Source organism: Tenrec ecaudatus, chromosome X (assembly GCF_050624435.1).
Source record: "Tenrec ecaudatus isolate mTenEca1 chromosome X, mTenEca1.hap1, whole genome shotgun sequence".
Classification (NCBI taxonomy): Eukaryota; Metazoa; Chordata; class Mammalia; order Afrosoricida; family Tenrecidae; genus Tenrec; species Tenrec ecaudatus.
In genome coordinates this window covers 113,624,159-113,641,603 of record NC_134548.1, presented here as the reverse complement: position 1 = coordinate 113,641,603, position 17,445 = coordinate 113,624,159, and the positions used below count along the sequence as shown (strand labels likewise).

The following is a 17,445-nucleotide window of genomic DNA, read 5'->3' as shown; positions in this document are numbered from 1 at the left end:
GAAAGGTGAAAACTGGTTTAGTGTGCCTATTAGGACCACTGTAGAGAGCCTGCAATGCCATGCCGAGATGAAACGCAATCTATTATGCATGAGGAACGAGAGCTTTTATTAAGGAGCTTGAGCAAAATGCTTGTGGGTAGTATCCATGGGCCCTCATTTGTGATTCCAAAGCTGTGCTCTTTATTGAGGCTACGCTGCCCCTGGCTTATAGATCTCATCTCGTTATCTGCAGTTTGCGTTTACTACATAGGACAGAGAGTGCGCACCCTGGTCCAGTGATGGGTTAACAAATTGACCTGATCACCTTTGGTCTGTGCTTTCCAGTGGCCGAAGCCAACCCACTTGGCACCAGTACTGAAGTTACAAAGTAGAGAAATCATGTCACAGAGTTAGAAGCCAAGGCACAGAAACAGTGAGCTTGGGCCTGCTGCTACTGGGAAGGGAACAGCCCCGCGGGGCCACCTCCGTAATATCTTTGGGAACCTGAAGAGTATTTGCATTCCGAATGGAAGCGCAGTTGGTCATTGAAGTTGTCCACAATGCCAATTTCCACATAACAACCTGGCCTTTGGCACTTAACCTTGTCAGTCAGTGAAGAGTTAGTGTATTCCGAGCTTTTTGAGAGATACCAAGATGAGTGAGCTGTCCTTTCTATCCTTAATACATTTCCAGACTAGTTAAGAAAATGAAGATGTGTGTCACTTAATGTCCATGGCACATTTTGTGAAACAGGATGTGATAAGATTTGGACATGGTGCAAATACTATATTAAAACCTTATGGGACCTGGATGTCATGCTAATAGAGTTCAAATGATGTGGGCCTGTACATTCATTCATTCAACAAGCACTTATTGAGGAGGCTATGTGGCAGAGTGGTCGAGAAAACAGCCTTGTTTTATCAGACAGAACTAGATTGGGGAACTGGCTCCACTTCTTATAAGCTATGTGACCTTGGCCACTTTACTCCACTCCTCCAAGCTTGTTTGTGCTTCATAAAATAACAAGATCACCTGGTTCATATTAATCTGAAGTCTTTCACAAAGTACCCAGTAAGAAATCCTTCTATAATGATCAGCTGCTCTGATGCAAACTTACAACGATGTATCACTTCAAGTTTCATTATTTCTTTCTTTATGCTGGTTCTGTGACCAAAACCAAAAACCAAACTCGCTGACATCCAGCCGATGCTGACCCCTAGCGACCTTTTAGGACAGATTGAGAAAGAGTAGTACAGAGTAGAACTAACTGCACATGGGAGTAGAAAGCCTCTTCCGTCTCCCATGGATCAGCTGGTAGTTTCGAACTGCTAACCTTGCATAACCACTATGCCACCAGGGATGAGACAAGGACTGAGATTTGGTCCTTGCCATCCTTACGGTGACTATAGTTTCTCAATCAAATCATGGTACATAGGATCTGACCATGAAACCAAATACTTAACAGGAGAGCAATATAAGAAAATTTGTAGGTCCGGCTGCAGTAGGGAGTGTTTAGGCATGGGAGGATTGTTTGGGATTGGGACAATCCGAAGAGATTTCCTGAAACAGTCTGATGAAGAGCATTCCCCTGGGGAAAACCAGATAAAAGGAATGGAGGTGGGGCAATGGCATGTTTCGGGTAAGATGCTATCTTTACAGTATAGGATTCAGTGGGACTATGCGCAGAGCAGGAAGTAACTTTTTGAAAGAAAGGCAGGTATCTAGTATGGGGCCTTGAACATTGTGCTAAACAGATGACTTGTTTTTCTATTGAATAAAAAGTAGGATCAGATCATCTCTTTAGGAAGATAATTTAGCAATGCAAAATCCCTTGCCTTAGGCTCCAATTGTATCCCTAGGCACAGGACTGCAAACAGTAACTTCTGGTAGTGCCAGACTATCATCTTTTTTGTGTGTTCCTGCTTTCTTAGGGATGTATGGCAGAGAACTTCCTATTCATGCTCTCAGACAAAGGCCGACAGTCACCTCCTCTGGACAATCATTCCCGACAGCCCCAGTACTCAGTATATATGACAATAACATCAATATCTTACGTCATTGTTTTTCCATCTGTGTCTTCCACTACACCCTCAGCTCTGCCAGAGAGACAGGAATTGGGTGTACTAATTCTTCGTGACTGCGCCACCCACACAGAACCTGGCACAGCCGTGGCCTTCAGTTAAGGCTCTGCGAATGTAAAAGAGTAAGTGTGTGGACAGAGACACTCAAGATAAAATCTTTGAAAAGTCATTTGGAAACCTGAGACTGGGGTTTGAGTAAGCATAAGTAGGAGGAGGTGTGCTTCAGCCCACCGAGTATTGCATGTTCATTTAACCCGGAGACCAGTGCTGTTGACTTACTGAACTAGGGAGGGGCAAGGGGGCAGTTTCTGTTGGTACAGCGCTGTGACGTGTGGGTGCTCCAAAGCACGGCCTCTCTGGGATGGGGGAAGCTGATGTGCTCACTCCATTTTGTTGAGAGTTGCTCACACAGAACGGTGCTTGCAGGTTTGCTTGTTCACCCTTTTGTGAGTCTCTCACCACCAAGCCTGTCTGTGTTTCCTAGCCTCTGGGATAAAGCTTTTCTCCTCGAGCTGCATTTCAATTTCAAGAGGGAACCAATGCATAGCTATATACATATGTGTGAGGGGGCTTCAGCCAGTTGGAGGAAAAATAGAATTGAAAGACAATGGAATTGTGCCTTGCAGCCCTCTCAAATAAAGCTTTTGTCACCTTTCTTACATGGTACTAGATGACACAGAGCAGTAGGTTATTTCATTGAGCACATTCCGGAGATGAATGCTAGAGGAAATGAGAACAGAACACCCTATTTTCCCTCAAGTTTGAGTAATAGTTTCGTGTAGTTGGGGATACACCTTTCTCAGCAGCGATGTGTGTTCCGGATTTGCGTATGATTGAATGAGCCAGTGCAGTGGCTTCATAATTGCTGTATTGTTTGTCAGCCTCTGTAATTAGGGATGACTTCATAGGCATAAGATTCTTCTATGGGTGACGCCCTGAATTCATACCCAGTTGTACACCATATCCTTTGATGAAACGTAAACAAGAAAGGTTTTGCTTGCTTTTGGTTTATTCCCTTATTTGAAAATCTGTTGTCCTGTGTCTCAGATGGTTAGAGAGCAAGGGTTTGCCTTTTCTTCTAATGTTTCCCTTTGTAGAAAAGGCAAGCAAGACTCTAGACAGGAAACAGTTTGAGAAAGATCAAAGTGCTTTGCAGACTAGAGAATTCAGAAAAATGTCCGACTCTGAGAAGAATTTCCTCTGGATTAGTATTTCATGCATTGAATTTTCAAAGGGATGTGTGTAAAATATCATTCTGTTTCTTAGATTACCTAGTTCTCTTTCCCCTTGTGTTAAATTTTTTCATTTCTTGTGGAGGAAATGACTGAGAAAAAGATAAGGAATTTCGAATGTCGATCTCTTTTTAAGCCAACCCATCACATATTGGGAAATTGAGTTGAAATTTGCCTTCAGTATATAATATCAACTTTAAAAGACATTTTGTCACCTTTTATTTTTCATTACACGGAATGATATACAAGTTGGGAGGGATATTACTGGATTGTGAAGCTATTAGCATTTTAAAACGTGGCTCTGAAATATGTAAATTAAAAATGATATCTTTTTGAAATAGTCCTTTTGAGCTTTTAAAGTGGCATTCAAAACCAAACCAAGAACTTGCCACAATGAAGAAAATGCTCATTGAGTTGGATAAAAGTTTCCTGACAGATTTTCTTTAGGTCCAGTATTTTAAATAACTTTGATTAAAGGCTTATAATTTTTATATATAAGGCAGATCCATTATGCTCGGTAGTCAGTAATTATAGAGCAAATGAGATAACTTTTCATGTATCCCATCTCAGGGGCTCTTAGTTCAACTTAATGATTTGTATTTATATAACCTCTTACCATTACTTAGCCGTTCATTTATTTCCCATCTTCTTTCATTAAGGATTTGAAGTTGCCATATAATACTTGCAGTTTATAATGTACCTTCCTACATGCCATCTTTAATCTCCATTAGGACCCTGGGCGAGTAGGCATTATTATCCCTGTATTCAAATGTGGAAAGTGAGGCTTAGAGAGATTAAATAATCTGACTCATGGACACACTACTATGAAATAACAGAAGCAGGGCATTCATTGAGACCTTCTGATTCCAAGTCCAACCTTCTTTCTATTACAGCACACCTCCTCGTTGGGGGAGCAGCAACAGCTGGGTATAGCATACTCGAGATTAAATGAAATGTCCACAAGAGCAGAGTAATGGTAACAAATATTCTGTTTTGCTTGGTCAGCCTCAACCTAGGATGTTTTATTCCCTGCGGTGGGCCTGAAATACAGCGAGTGGCGATGAAGAGACTAGAGTTTTTCCATTGCTATTATGTATTAACTTTTAATTAAAAAAAAAGAACTCGTAATACTACTTACCTGGCAATCTTTTCCCAGTTATTTAATATGATGTTTCCTCCCAAGGCAGTACTTAATTGCTTTATTTCCTTAAAGATACCATCAAGTACCTAGAAGTAGTCTTAGTAACCCCAACCCTTCTTCTCTTTATAGTGAGAAAAAAAACATCATTAAATGATTTGAAGCTTCCAATGGCACGTTTACAATTGTTAGCCATATCAACTAGAAAATTGTGAGCTTTTGAACCTTTGGCTTTGTATTTTAGCTTTAGGCCAGACACTTGAAAGATGAGTTTATTTATTTGCAAAATTAGTTATCCAAAATTTGGGCAAGCTCTTGGGATGTTTGATCAGTAGTTTCAGTTGTTGAATACAAAAGTAGTTTTCTGAATAGTAAACCTCCACCTAATTCACAATAAAAAAGTTTCATCTTGCTTTGTCTTTTTTTTTTAATGAAAGAGAGAGAGCACAAGAGAGAATCTTAGGTGCCCGGGAATGTTTTGTCCATAAAGATATACTCCAGTAATTTCTAATTTTTGTTCAAGTATGTCTCCATGTTTCCAATAGATGGAAAACCTGTAGACTTTCATTAAAATAATCAGACAGGAATCAGAAATTTGAAAATTGGACACTGGAGAGCATAAAGATATATCAAATGCTACATTTGATTAATACTTTTTGAGAAGAGACTGATGCTTTCAAATAATTTCTATGAGATCCACACTCCCAAGAAAATCTACTTACTAATTTTGTAGGAAGAACAAAAATGCTACTTTCCTCACATACCTGAGAAAGAATTAATAATCATTAAAATGTCCAGCGCTTTCTAAAAATGGGATATTTACATCCTTCATTGCAGCCATCAATTCGCTCTTTGCTGTATTATCATTTTTATATGCTTGCCTCCCATAGGTTGTAAATTCCTTGAGGGCAGGAACTAGACATATACTGATTACTAAACTGATGGTAAAATTGTGGGATGATAGAGGTGTATGTGTGGGGGGAGTAGAAGACAGTTTGAAATGAGTATAAAAGACGGTACAAAAACAGATTTCCTATTTCTTCCTGTTTTCCTTATTGTTCCATTCAGCTCTGCTAAAAGACTTTAGCCAGACCCCACCTGGTCAGGAGACAAAACCACCTGCATCTAATTTTCTCTCATATATAGAAGTGATACACTAACATGGAAATAATACCCGCCATCTTTTGGTATTTTTTTAACTCACATAATTTATTATTGACTCATAAATTGCTCAAACTAGAAAAGACTTTTAATGATAGAGGAAAGGCCATGTTTGGGATTTTGTGAGATAGCCTCACTTTCAAAGTTCTGTATTGTCTTTCTCCGTAATTTATGGAAAAGGTAGTTTATGATTTTCTATGGAAAACCTGATAGCTTAAAAATAGGTATAAAGGAAATCTGTGTAAATCCTGCATACTATTTCTGTAATCAGCAGTATTGAGGCGCCTATAAGTGAAATAGGGAATCATTTTGGATAGAATATTGTTTTGTCTTTCAATTACTTCAAATAATACAGATTGATTGTTTGAAAATTTGGGAGGTATGAAGTCCATAAACTTTCTCACTAAAATCAAGATGTTGGCGTTGCCGGTTCCTTTTGGAGACCCCAGGGAAGATTTTGACTCCCTTGTCGTTTGTTACAGCATATGGTCCCAAACTAATTTGGTCTACTGCCCCTTTGTCAGGAAAAAAAAAAAAGATTACTCAACACCCCCTTGGCAATGAAAAACGTTTGCACTATAGCCCAACATAAAGTGTAGGTATCTGCAGGTGCAGCTCCCCTGGATCATTACAGTAACCCCCAGGGGGCGATATTGCCCACTTTGGGAAACTGCTCAAGAGACTACTTGCTTTCCTGGGGCTTTTGGACCCTTCCTTGACTGACTCCAACCTCTTACTTCTGTTATTTCATCCTATCTCCCTCTTATAAGTATCTTTGTGATTACACTAGGCACATCCAGATAATCTAGAATTACCTCCCCATTTCAAAAACCTTAATTAAATCTGTAAAACCCCTGTGGACCACTTAAAGTAACATATTCACAGGTTTTAGGGATTAGGAAGAAGCCTTGGTGACACCATGCTTATGCATCAGGCTGCTAACTGCAAGGTAAGCATTTCGAAACCACCAGCAGCTGTACTTCCAAGGAGAAAAGCTAGAGTCTTGGAAACTCACATGAGCAGTTCTACTCTTCCGTGTGTGTGTGTGTGTGTGTGTGTGTGTGTTTTAGAGATTAGGATGTGGGCATCATTAAGCTATTACTCAATTCACCACACCCTCTTCTAGTTCTCTTCCCTTCTAAATCCCGTTCATCTTTTTTCTCTTTTTTTTGGAATGATGATTTATATATATATATATATATATATATATATATATATATATATATATATATATATATATAAATAACAAAACATATACCATTTCAACAATCTTCACACAGGCAGCACATTGACATGAGCTATGTTCGTCATTTTCAACTGCTCTGTTCCTAGGGTTTTCCATCATGAAATACTTTGAAAAGCACTATTATTATGTTTCAACTTAATTTATGGGAACTATTTTTATTCTTAATTTTCAAAATGCCTAACTTCATATCTAACCCAACATCTTTCTCTGTTTCACAGATCTTGAGACTCCTCTGAAAGGCGTGGTGTCTTTTGTTGTTTTAATCCAGTTTATCTGCTGAGAAGTTGCCTTGCACAGTGGCTTTCTCTTATAACAAGTAAGAAAAGTTCTGTTTAAAAATATTTTTAAAATATGCCTTCACTTAATTTTTTTTAAAAACGGCCAACATAAATATTTACCATAGTGTAACACTATGGTAAAATCTTAGCTAATAGTAAAATATGGCTATTTCAAAACATCCCTGGGATTTGGGATATCTTGAGTTGGAATTCAAATTTCATTGTCCCTCTGAGTCTGTTAATCTCAATTAAAAAAAAAAGAAGGTAACAATTTTTACCTCATAAGACTTGCGAGTGTTTATTTAATGTCGTGTTTGGCACATAGTTGTTGAATGAATGGATAATCAAAATACTGTTTTATTGAGTGCTTCCTTTGTGCCAGAGACAGTGATAAGTGTTCAAAATTTGGCGATCGTTGTTCAAAGCCACACATGGCCTAGGCTCTGTCATGTCATACCCCATTTCTCCATAATAAACCTTTGGTTTATCATTGAAAAGATGAGTTGATTAATTTAATTTTTCACGAAATATCCAAAAGGGAATATATAATACCTGACATTCCTATTTTGCATACTTCAAATGGGTTTAATACTTTTAGAAAAGACAACACGTAATTATTTCCATTATCCTCCTGTCAAACATCGTCAACAAATGTATATTTGGGGATTATCAGGGTTAAAGCTTTGCAATCAAGGCACAGACCTCCTAGTCCCCCTCTCTACCCCCCCCCAAAACACACATTGCGATCAAGTAGCTTCCAACACATAATACCTCTATACAGTAGAGTAGAACTGTCTCAAAGCATTTCCAAGACTGCAAGTCTTCATGGACCTAAAATGCTACATCTTTCTCCCGCTGTATGGCTAGAGAGAGTGGAGAAACCAGCTGACCACTGTTCTCCTTATCTGGGCATAACGAGTGAAAATGAATTCCACAAAATATTTTATTGACAAAATTAAGAAGACAATGATTGACCATAGTGATTTGTGATACGGGGCTACTGATGTAAAGAATGGGAAAATCCCCTTTCCACCCCCACCCCTCATGCCCAGGCTAACTTTTCACCTAATTTGTTTCAAAATAAATGTGCCATCTTATCAACATTGACTGTTAATGTTCATCTGTAAAAATCATTCTTAGTTTGGGGACCAGACAAAAACCATGTTGGTTTAGATTTATTTAGTGTCTTAGAATTTTCGCCCTTTCTCTAGTGGTTAAATAAATTAAATGGGGCCAAATTGGAATGGATATTGCCTCAGTTATCTAGTGCTTCTGTTAGGGAAATGCCATAATTGGGTGGCTGTAAGAGAAATTGAAGAGTTCAGGAGGCTAAATGTCTGAATTCACATGTTGGCCCTGGGGAAGACTTTCTGTCTCTTCCTGCTTTGAAAGAAGTTCCTAAACTCTTCTGAGCTTTGGCTGTTCGGCCATCTCCAAGTGGCTTGGCATCTCTCTTCCCCTGTCTCTGCTTATTTACTTGATTAATTGCTTTATGTCTCAAAAGAGATTGATTTAAGACACACCTTACATGAATATGGTCTCATTAATCTAACAAACGCATTCCCTTTGGGATTATAATAACAAGCGTAGCGGGTGTGTGCACACAGCTGTATGCATTTATATGTCAAAGCCAAATACAGTTTTTGACTCCTCTTGACCAATCATATAACTGGAATGGCTAATAGGTAGGTAGGCAGTATGATATTTGAAAAATGTATTTTCAGTGAATTATTTTAGAAAGTGGCTTAATGGGAAAGTGGCATCATGCAGAAATTATTGGTCATCTAATGCTGACATTTAGCTTGGGCACATGTAATCAACAATCTTTATTACATATCTCTTTCCTATACTTCTGTGTACCTTGACCCTGTTTATATTCTTCGAGTGTCATTTACCATTTTCTCCTTGAGAGAATCCTTGAAAGGATGATGTTTTCTTCTGAATACCCTGACTTTTCACATGTTTTATCTCTTTATTGTTTTTAAAAAATGTTTCTTAAAAGCCTGAAACCTTTTCATTTCGCTATAGGTATTGTTAAATGGATGAGATGGCTACCGCTCAGATTTCCAAAGATGAGCTTGATGAACTCAAAGAGGCCTTTGCAAAAGTTGGTGAGTATTTTTGTTACATAATTACAATCATGCCATCTTTATTGGATCCTAACCAAAGTTATTTAAAAAAATAAACAAAAAAAAAATAAAATTGCTTTAAAGATGAAATGGTTAAAGTAGTTGGGAGAAAGTTTTTGAAGCTACACTTAGAAAAGTATTATTTCTAGTTATATCTAATATAGTCAAGAAGTTTCAACCCAAGGCCCCAATCCGTAATTGGGGGCTACTGTGTGTCCTAAAATTTATACCCCACCAAATTGTATTTTGTTTAAAATTTTGCTTTCTGGGGAGGAAAGCATTTGAAGAATTCAGCATAATCTCCCATTAAAAAGAATCATTAAGAACCATTAGATAATGTTTTCCTCTTCCCTGAGTGCTTGGTTTTATTGAGATTTTTCTCCCTTCCCATACTAAATTATTGCACTAATATAAGATAGGAAGACATAATGTGCCATTTGATTTATCCCTTAGTTCCCTATAACCTGAACATGTATTAGAATTGATCAATAATGGAAGAAGTACAAGAGCACTTCAAAAAGGTTTTGGAAAAATAGAATTAAAATATAATGAAATTTTTTCATGAATTTTTTGAAGCCCTGTCCTATATAATATGCCCTTTCTAAATGTCAGCACTTGGGTAACTCAGTAGAAGATAATTTTTAAAAACAGACGAAGGGTAATAACTCATATATTTGATGTGTATAAACACATGAGTCACTATGTACTTCTGAGGATTTGATATTTCATTGAGGAGTAAAGTGCATGCTATTAGATTCATAATTTCATATTGGAAGCAGAGTCTACTTTTAGATCTATGTTGGAAAGTACATCTCTATTCTCATATATGAAGGCAGTTAGCAGTATAGTAGCCTGCCTTGGGAAGAATGCTGACACCCGCCCCCCCCCTCCCCGCCACCTTCTCTTCCAGAGTGAGTGTTATAATCCCATCAGAATTCATGCAAGAAAAAAATCATATAGCTCAGAATCTAACACAATAGCATGTGTGTGTAAAAGAAAGCCAATTGACTTAACATAGATAGCCCTTTCCTGTAAGAAAAGCAGTGTACAGTCTAGTATCAGATTAATAAGGAAAGGTAATAGGTGCGTTCCTAATTGCAGAAGAATTTTAAAATCTTTCTCTAGGCTTACTCTGTAGAAATGGTCTTATAATTGTTTTACGATTACATCTCCTTTGAATCTTCTCTTTCATTTATGTACACCTTTCAGGGTTGGTGATAACTTAATTTGTTTATTTATGAATAGAATTTAGGAGTTGGGACAGTGTCTTATTATTTTTGTTGTTCAATCTCAGTGTTTTGCCACTGTAAATATATGCTTGCTGTTGAATATAAGCTTTGTTCTCCTGTGCAGTATTTTGGAAATATTTGTTTGCAAAGTATGTTTTATTATTTTTATTTATTTTTTACATACTTTTACTGGGTGTTCTTACATCTCTTATCACAACCATACATTCATCCAGTGTGTCAAGCATATATGCCATCATCATCATCTTGAAAACATTCTCTTCCCACTTGAGTCCCTGATACCAGCTCCCCATTTCTTCCCCCTGCCTCCCTCCCTCATCCACTGTCCCTCACAAACCCTTGATAAATTATAGATTATTATTTCCATATCTTACATATCCTCCATCACCCCTAACCCACTTTTGCATTATTCGTCCCCCTGGGAGGGGGTTCTAATTGATGCTTGTGATCAACTCCCCCTTTCTCGCCCCAATTTCCCCTAATCCTCTTGGTATCTCTACTCTCACTGGTGGCCCTGAGCGGTTTATCTATCCTGGATTCCCTGTTTTGTGGGCTCTTACCTATAGCAGTTTGCAGGCTCTGGTTTAATCCTATTTGTAAGGTAGAATTGAGGTCATGATAGTGGGGTGAAGGAACCACCTAAGATCTAGAGGAAAGTTGTGTGTCTCATCAGTGCTATACTGCACCCTAACTGGCTCATCTCCTCCCTGTGACACCTCTGTGAGGGGCTGTCCAACCCGACACAATCGCTGAAGACAAAATGAGTGCATAAGCAAATGTGGTGAAGAAAGCTGATGGTGCCCGGCTATCAAAAGATATAGCATCTGGGGTCTTAAAGACTTAAAGATAAACAAGCGACCATCTAGCTGAGAAGCAACAAAGCCCACATGGAGGAAGCACACCAGCCTGTGCGATCATTAGGTATCGATGGGATCAGGTATCAGGCATCTAAGACCCAGAACAAAACCATACGCAAAGTATATTTTAAACATAAAACAAATTCAGGAAGTGTTTACCTGATGGGCTTGAAGTACTTTTATCATTAAAAGAACTTAATTGTCCTTAAAAACTTAATGGTAATAAGGAATGTTGGCCAGTTCTCTTCATCGAGGAAAATGGGGTTAAATCTCAGTAAATGAAGGATCAATGACAGCTTTGGGTCTAAAAATGTCACTGTGAAACTAGTATCTTACTGTAAAACAAACACTTGGAGGGTTTAGTGCAAGCAAGCAGCTACCTAAGGGCTGTAGAAGAAGCGATGCATAGAATTCTGGTGGTAGAGAAGAATTTTGAAAATAACAAAGGACAACCAATCTATGTTGGAAGAAGTGAGATTGGAGTGCTTCTCAGAGGCAAGGAGAGCCTGACTTCGTCTCACATCCTTTGGACATGTTGTCAGGAGAGACCCTGGAGAAGGACATCATGCTTGGTAAAGTGGAGGGGCAGTGGAAAAGAGGAGGGACCTCAACAAGAAGGAGTGACACAGTGGCTGCAACAGTGGGCTCGGGCATGGGCACAATTGTGAGGAGGGCGCAGGGCCAGGAAGTGTTTCGTTCTTGTTGACCAAAGGGACCCTGGGGATCACAGCCGACTCTATAGCCCCTCACAGCAACCACGGCAGTATATTAACTTGACGACACCTAACATCCTTCTTCAGTTTTTAGCATAACTTCAGATAAATTTCCTTCTTAAATTTTTAAGATAGCATATATAGCAATAAAGGCTTTCATGACTATATATGCTATAAAAAAGAATTCTGGGGCTAAAGATTTGCTCACGTGGTCTATTCTATTTTTTCTCTCCCTTCCATATGTGACATAGTGCTGTGCACACATTAGGTCCCCCCAAATGTTTCCTTGACTCCCCAGAAACTACACATAGTATTGTGATGTATTGGAATTTTGTGGTCTTGCACTGGAAATTGAAAAGCTTCTTTGATAGGAATATTTTTATCATAATTGAATTATTAATAAAAGTCAGGACCATTACGTGGCCGTGGATAATATTTCTATAATTTTCAGTTTGTAATGTTCCTTTTAGAAAAGCATGATTTTTTTTAAATTGTCCTCTAGTGCAAGTCTTTGTAATGTTTCATTAGTTATGGAGGCCTCAGGCAACTGTCAAAGGTGTTATATCCGACAAATCTTTTTTTTTTCTTTTTCATTAAGGGGAAACTTCTTTTAAAACTGGGCTCTCTAATGCATTCGCCTGTCAAGGGCAATTGTTTTCTACTTTCAGTGAGAGAGGAGCGAGGGCTGCTTTGTCTCAGTTCAATTGTGACACAATATGGAAATCATTGTCTCATCCCCCCCATCTATTAACAATAATAGCCCTGATTATCGTCTTAGAAATGCTGCAGAGTCGTAGTGTGTGGAGGAAATTTCTGTAATTACCTCTAATCATAGGTTTTGTTCAATCAATTAATAACTCTTTGAAACTCTTTTTATGAGCAATAAATTGAGTATTAAGATTAAAGTTTACGCCTCACTCCCTTTCTGCACCTGCTTAGTGTTAAGCTCCAAGAAGTATATTTTCATATCATTGTTTTCATTTTCTCAACAATTGCTTCTCGTATTTCCCATTGGGACAGCAGAAGCCTTGGCCCACTTCTTTTATTTCCTAGTTCATAAAGTATCTGTTTTAATTTAATGCTTCAATACTGTCTAACATTTATTTTTTTAAGCGGAATAGATCAAGCTTTTAAAAAAATAATAACACATAAGGAGTAAATATTTTATCAGCTACAGAAGCTAGGGATCCTTTTAGTGATTATCTGTCATAAAGGCAAATCCACATAACATAAATCTTGTCAGGTTCATTTTAGCCTTACAAACACTTCCTTTGACACCTTCAGCTCCCCATTCCCCGCTGGGATATTCCTACTAAAATAATTTTTAAAAAGAAAACGAAAAACATGAATGCCACACTTTTGCAAGAAGCAGCAGAAGAGGAACGGGATTGTTTAAATGACTAGGAATTGCGTGGGCATATTCCTTTGAGGCTGCTCACCACACAAAGCCAAGAAAATGATTGTGGTGATTTTAGCTGAAACAGAATTTCTCTCATCCCAGGCCATTGAGTTGTTTCGAATGACTTGATGATTCAGGCTGATTCCTCGAGAAGCCTGGTGGTTGAGTTCAATTTACATTTAGTATTCAGTGGGACTTCAGCAGTACATACTTGTTTCATTACGCCTTAGAACAAATAAGCAACTGTAGCCACCTAAGACATAAAATGAAAAGGCTCAGCCAGTGCTCTTCAATGCACCACCTGGTTACCTATCTCTGTCACTCCAGAAGCAATGCTATTGGGACACTCGGAAAATCCTGTTTGGGTGGTAGGCCAGGTAGTAGGAGTAGTATACACACGTGGGTGCATGAGCCAAAGTCACAGTGTATACATGGGGCAGAACATGCTCCTGTGAACCGTAAGTATGTGTGCATGCATGTGTTTCTAAACCATGAGCGTGCTAGCAGGTTGAAAATGAAGACTCACCTAGAGGAATTTTTGAGTTGCAATAGGCTTGATACACACCTCATTTGGGTTGGTACTTTCAAACCTCAGCTACACTTGACCCACCACCATGGGGAATACACGATTAGGATCAGCTTTTATATAGCAACCTCTAGTCTACCCCCAGCTGGGACTCATGCTGCCGCAAAAGGTCCACACACTATAAAATGACAACCCCATCCTTAGCTCACCATCTGGCAGTGTGATTTTTAAAAAAGTTTTAATGACTAATGAAAGCTTGATGTTACTGCTTTAGATCTGAGGATACAACCTAATTCTGTGACACAAGTCTTGTGGCTGAGTATTTTAACTCTGTTGTGTGTTTTCATAGACATCCAAAATCTTGTGAGAGAGGGTGGGATGTGAATTCATGATGCTTAGTACAAAGAAAGTTGTGATATACAGTTCTAGAAGTAAATGGAAACTGTAAGCCCATCTTTATACAAAGGATATACGTCTACCTGCCCATGATAGGCTTTCTTCTCTACGGCCTTATGGGCACTGGCCTGTCCCTAGTGAGCCTTTAAACGAAACACGTCTGCAACATCTTAGTGCAGAAAGGCATGAGATTTAGACAGTTTCATAGATATTTAAAAGCAATTCTCTAATTGTCTCTCTCTCTCTCTCTCTCTCTCTCTCTCTCTCTCTCTCTCTCTCTCTCTCTCTCTCTCACACACACACACAGCATGAAGCGGGGAGTCTTGGTCTTCCAAGTGTCTGATTTATAAGGCAATGTAGCAACCCCTAAAGATGCATTTGAAGTGATTGATTTCACCACATACCACCTGGCCCTGGGCAGTGTAAAACAGCAGCTAAAATCAAAACCACTTGAATTTTGGCTCAGCTTTCTCCAGACAAGTCCTTAAAATAGCTTAAATAACAGGATGCAAGGGGAGGGAAAAACATTTCCTTTTAAGGCTAGGCATTCTTGGTGTGATTCAAAATTTTGCAGGAACATGGCTGTATAATAAGTTTATTTACTTTCAGGTTACTGGGAGGAGGGTGTTGGGGAGTTAACTGGCATTTAAAATAATACTTGGGATAGAAAAACATAATGAGATTTCCTTTCCTACGAAATGCAGATGTGAACCTACATGCGTCATCCTCCAAAGAGAGAGTCAGAGAGGGAGGGAAATGAGGAGAGAGAGAAAGTAAGAAGAATCTTCGGTTGTTAATAACAGCTGATTGTTTTCTGAATTCAGAAGTCCCATTGGAAAAAGGACCTGACTGGAGCCATATTAGGAAGTGTGAAAGTCTTAGCAAGATTTTAAAGGATAGTTAGTTTTCTTTTTTAAAAATCAAAGCATTTGACCAATCTATTGAAATGCAGTTCTTTACCTTCTGTGGGAATTTCCGGTGGGTAAGGGGTCTTTCTTTCCCCCGGCTACTTGTTAATGCCTGCTGAACAAAAGCAAAACAAAATAAAAAGTACTGTGATTGAGACAATTCCAAATATAAGTTTTCCAAGACTGCAAATTGTTATGGGAGCACAAAGCCTTCTCTTTCTCCCTCAGACCGACTGGTGGATTTGAACCACCAGCCTTGCCTAGTGCTTACTCAAAAGTGCCACTTGTGTCTTCTATGTCTCCTACGCAAGAAAACTAACTCACTTAGCCATCAAATTGGTTCCGACTCATAGCAGCCCTGTAGGACAGAGTAGAACTACCCCTGTGGGTTTCTGAGACTGTAAATCTGTTGACCATCGAGTTGATGCTGACCTGTAGCAAAATTTGGGGATAGGGTAGAACTGCCTCTGTGAGTTTCTGAAATTATAATCCCTTAGGAGAGTAGGAATTGGCTGGTGGTTTGAAACTGCTAATCTTGTGAGTCTCAGCCCAATGAGTAACCACTACATAACCAGGGATCCTCATTGGAGTAAAAAGCCTCATCTTTCTCCTGCTGAGTGACTGGTGGTTTCAAACTGCTGACCTGGTGGTTAGCAGCCCAACACCTAACCACTACACACACCACCAGGGCTCCATATGTCTACCTATATTGACCACGTTTTCTGAACCAAGAAGTTGGGACGTGCGCACGGACTGGTGGAAACATTAGGACGTCTCAGGATAAGACAGGCTACATGGAAATTCTGATGTACTTGTTTAAGGTTGTAGAAAATATGATTCTTAAACCAAAGAGTTGCCCAAATACACAGCCTTTCCTATCCCACCCCAGCCCCGAGTATAGTTACTGAAGTGGCAACTAAACCAAAAAGGAATCAGATAATTGGCAGCTTTAATGAGGAAATAAGGACTGCCATCAGACCTGGAAACTGGATATTCTGTTTGTTTCTGGTCATTAAAAACTCTTCTCAATCTAAGTCTGTCGGGTTTTCTTTTGTTATTTATCTATTTATTTATTTTGGAGTGGGGTCAGTTTATTTGCATGCCTGTGTCAAAGCTTAGAATAGAAGAAGGTGGTTTTAATCAAGCATAGTTTTGAGCTCCTGATTAATGACAGTGATGAGAGGGAAGCTTTTTAAAAATGCCATTATGCTATTTTATTTTCTGCACTTCTCAAGCAGATTAGATTCATGATATTGTTTGAGGATGTGTTTTCTTTATCCCTTTTGGGGGGACTGGGTATTTAAAAAAAATTAGCATACACTATTTACAAGTAATTACATGCAATTTTATCTCTCAAGCACTTTACCAGATGGTTTTTTTGTGTCAAATTAATTGCTAGCTGCCTTTTCAAGCTCCTTCTGCCACCTCTTAAAATTGAAATTCTTTTTTCCCCCTAAAACGATATGATTGAGAAGCTCAAAGAAATACTCTAATATAATTTTATAATACTAACATTCAAATGTCATTGATCAAAACAGGGTAGGACAATTCAGATTAACATCTATCAATAAAATATTTTAAACTAACAGGTAGGTGAACCTTTTAAAATATACCAAACTAGGTAACACATGCACAGTGAACCTGTGCTCCTCTGAGGAAAGATCCAGGATTGATAACCCATGAGAATCAAGACGTTTTAGAAGGCATTTGAAGCTACAGTTTCAATTAAAAGCCAGGGAATAGATCTGATTGATTTCTCTAGCTTTGGTGCCTAGCACAATACTTTGCACAAAGCAGGCACACAATAGAGGTTGACTCATGTGATATAAATGCCAAGCACATTTGTGAATGAAGGAGAACAGAGAAGACCTGACCTGAAAGCCACTACTGTTTGTCTAATAAGGCACTCACTCTTTGGTTAGTATGTTCAACTCCTCATTACCCACTGCAGTCCGACGACTTTCTGTGACGACCCTTGGTGCCAGAGTGGTGACACATTGGGATGCTAACTGAGATCAGCAATTCGAAACCACCAGCTGCTTCATGTGAGAACCGCAAGGCTCTCTGCTCTCGAAAGAGGTTCAGTCTCGGAAACCCAGAAGGGCAGTTCTACCCTGTCCTGTTGGGTCGCTCTGAGTCGGCATCGACAGGATGC

General features: G+C 38.9%; 1 protein-coding gene across 1 annotated transcript in view; it reads left to right on the top strand.

The window, feature by feature from the left end:
- Positions 1 to 17,445, top strand: part of PLS3 (plastin 3) — a 94,573-nt gene that overhangs the window by 41,387 nt on the left and 35,741 nt on the right. Inside the window, exons 2-3 of the mRNA XM_075539280.1 lie at positions 7,056 to 7,153; positions 9,144 to 9,226. Coding sequence (XP_075395395.1) covers positions 9,154 to 9,226 — 73 coding nt within the window. The 5' untranslated portion in view covers positions 7,056 to 7,153; positions 9,144 to 9,153. The remainder of the gene's footprint in view (positions 1 to 7,055; positions 7,154 to 9,143; positions 9,227 to 17,445) is intronic.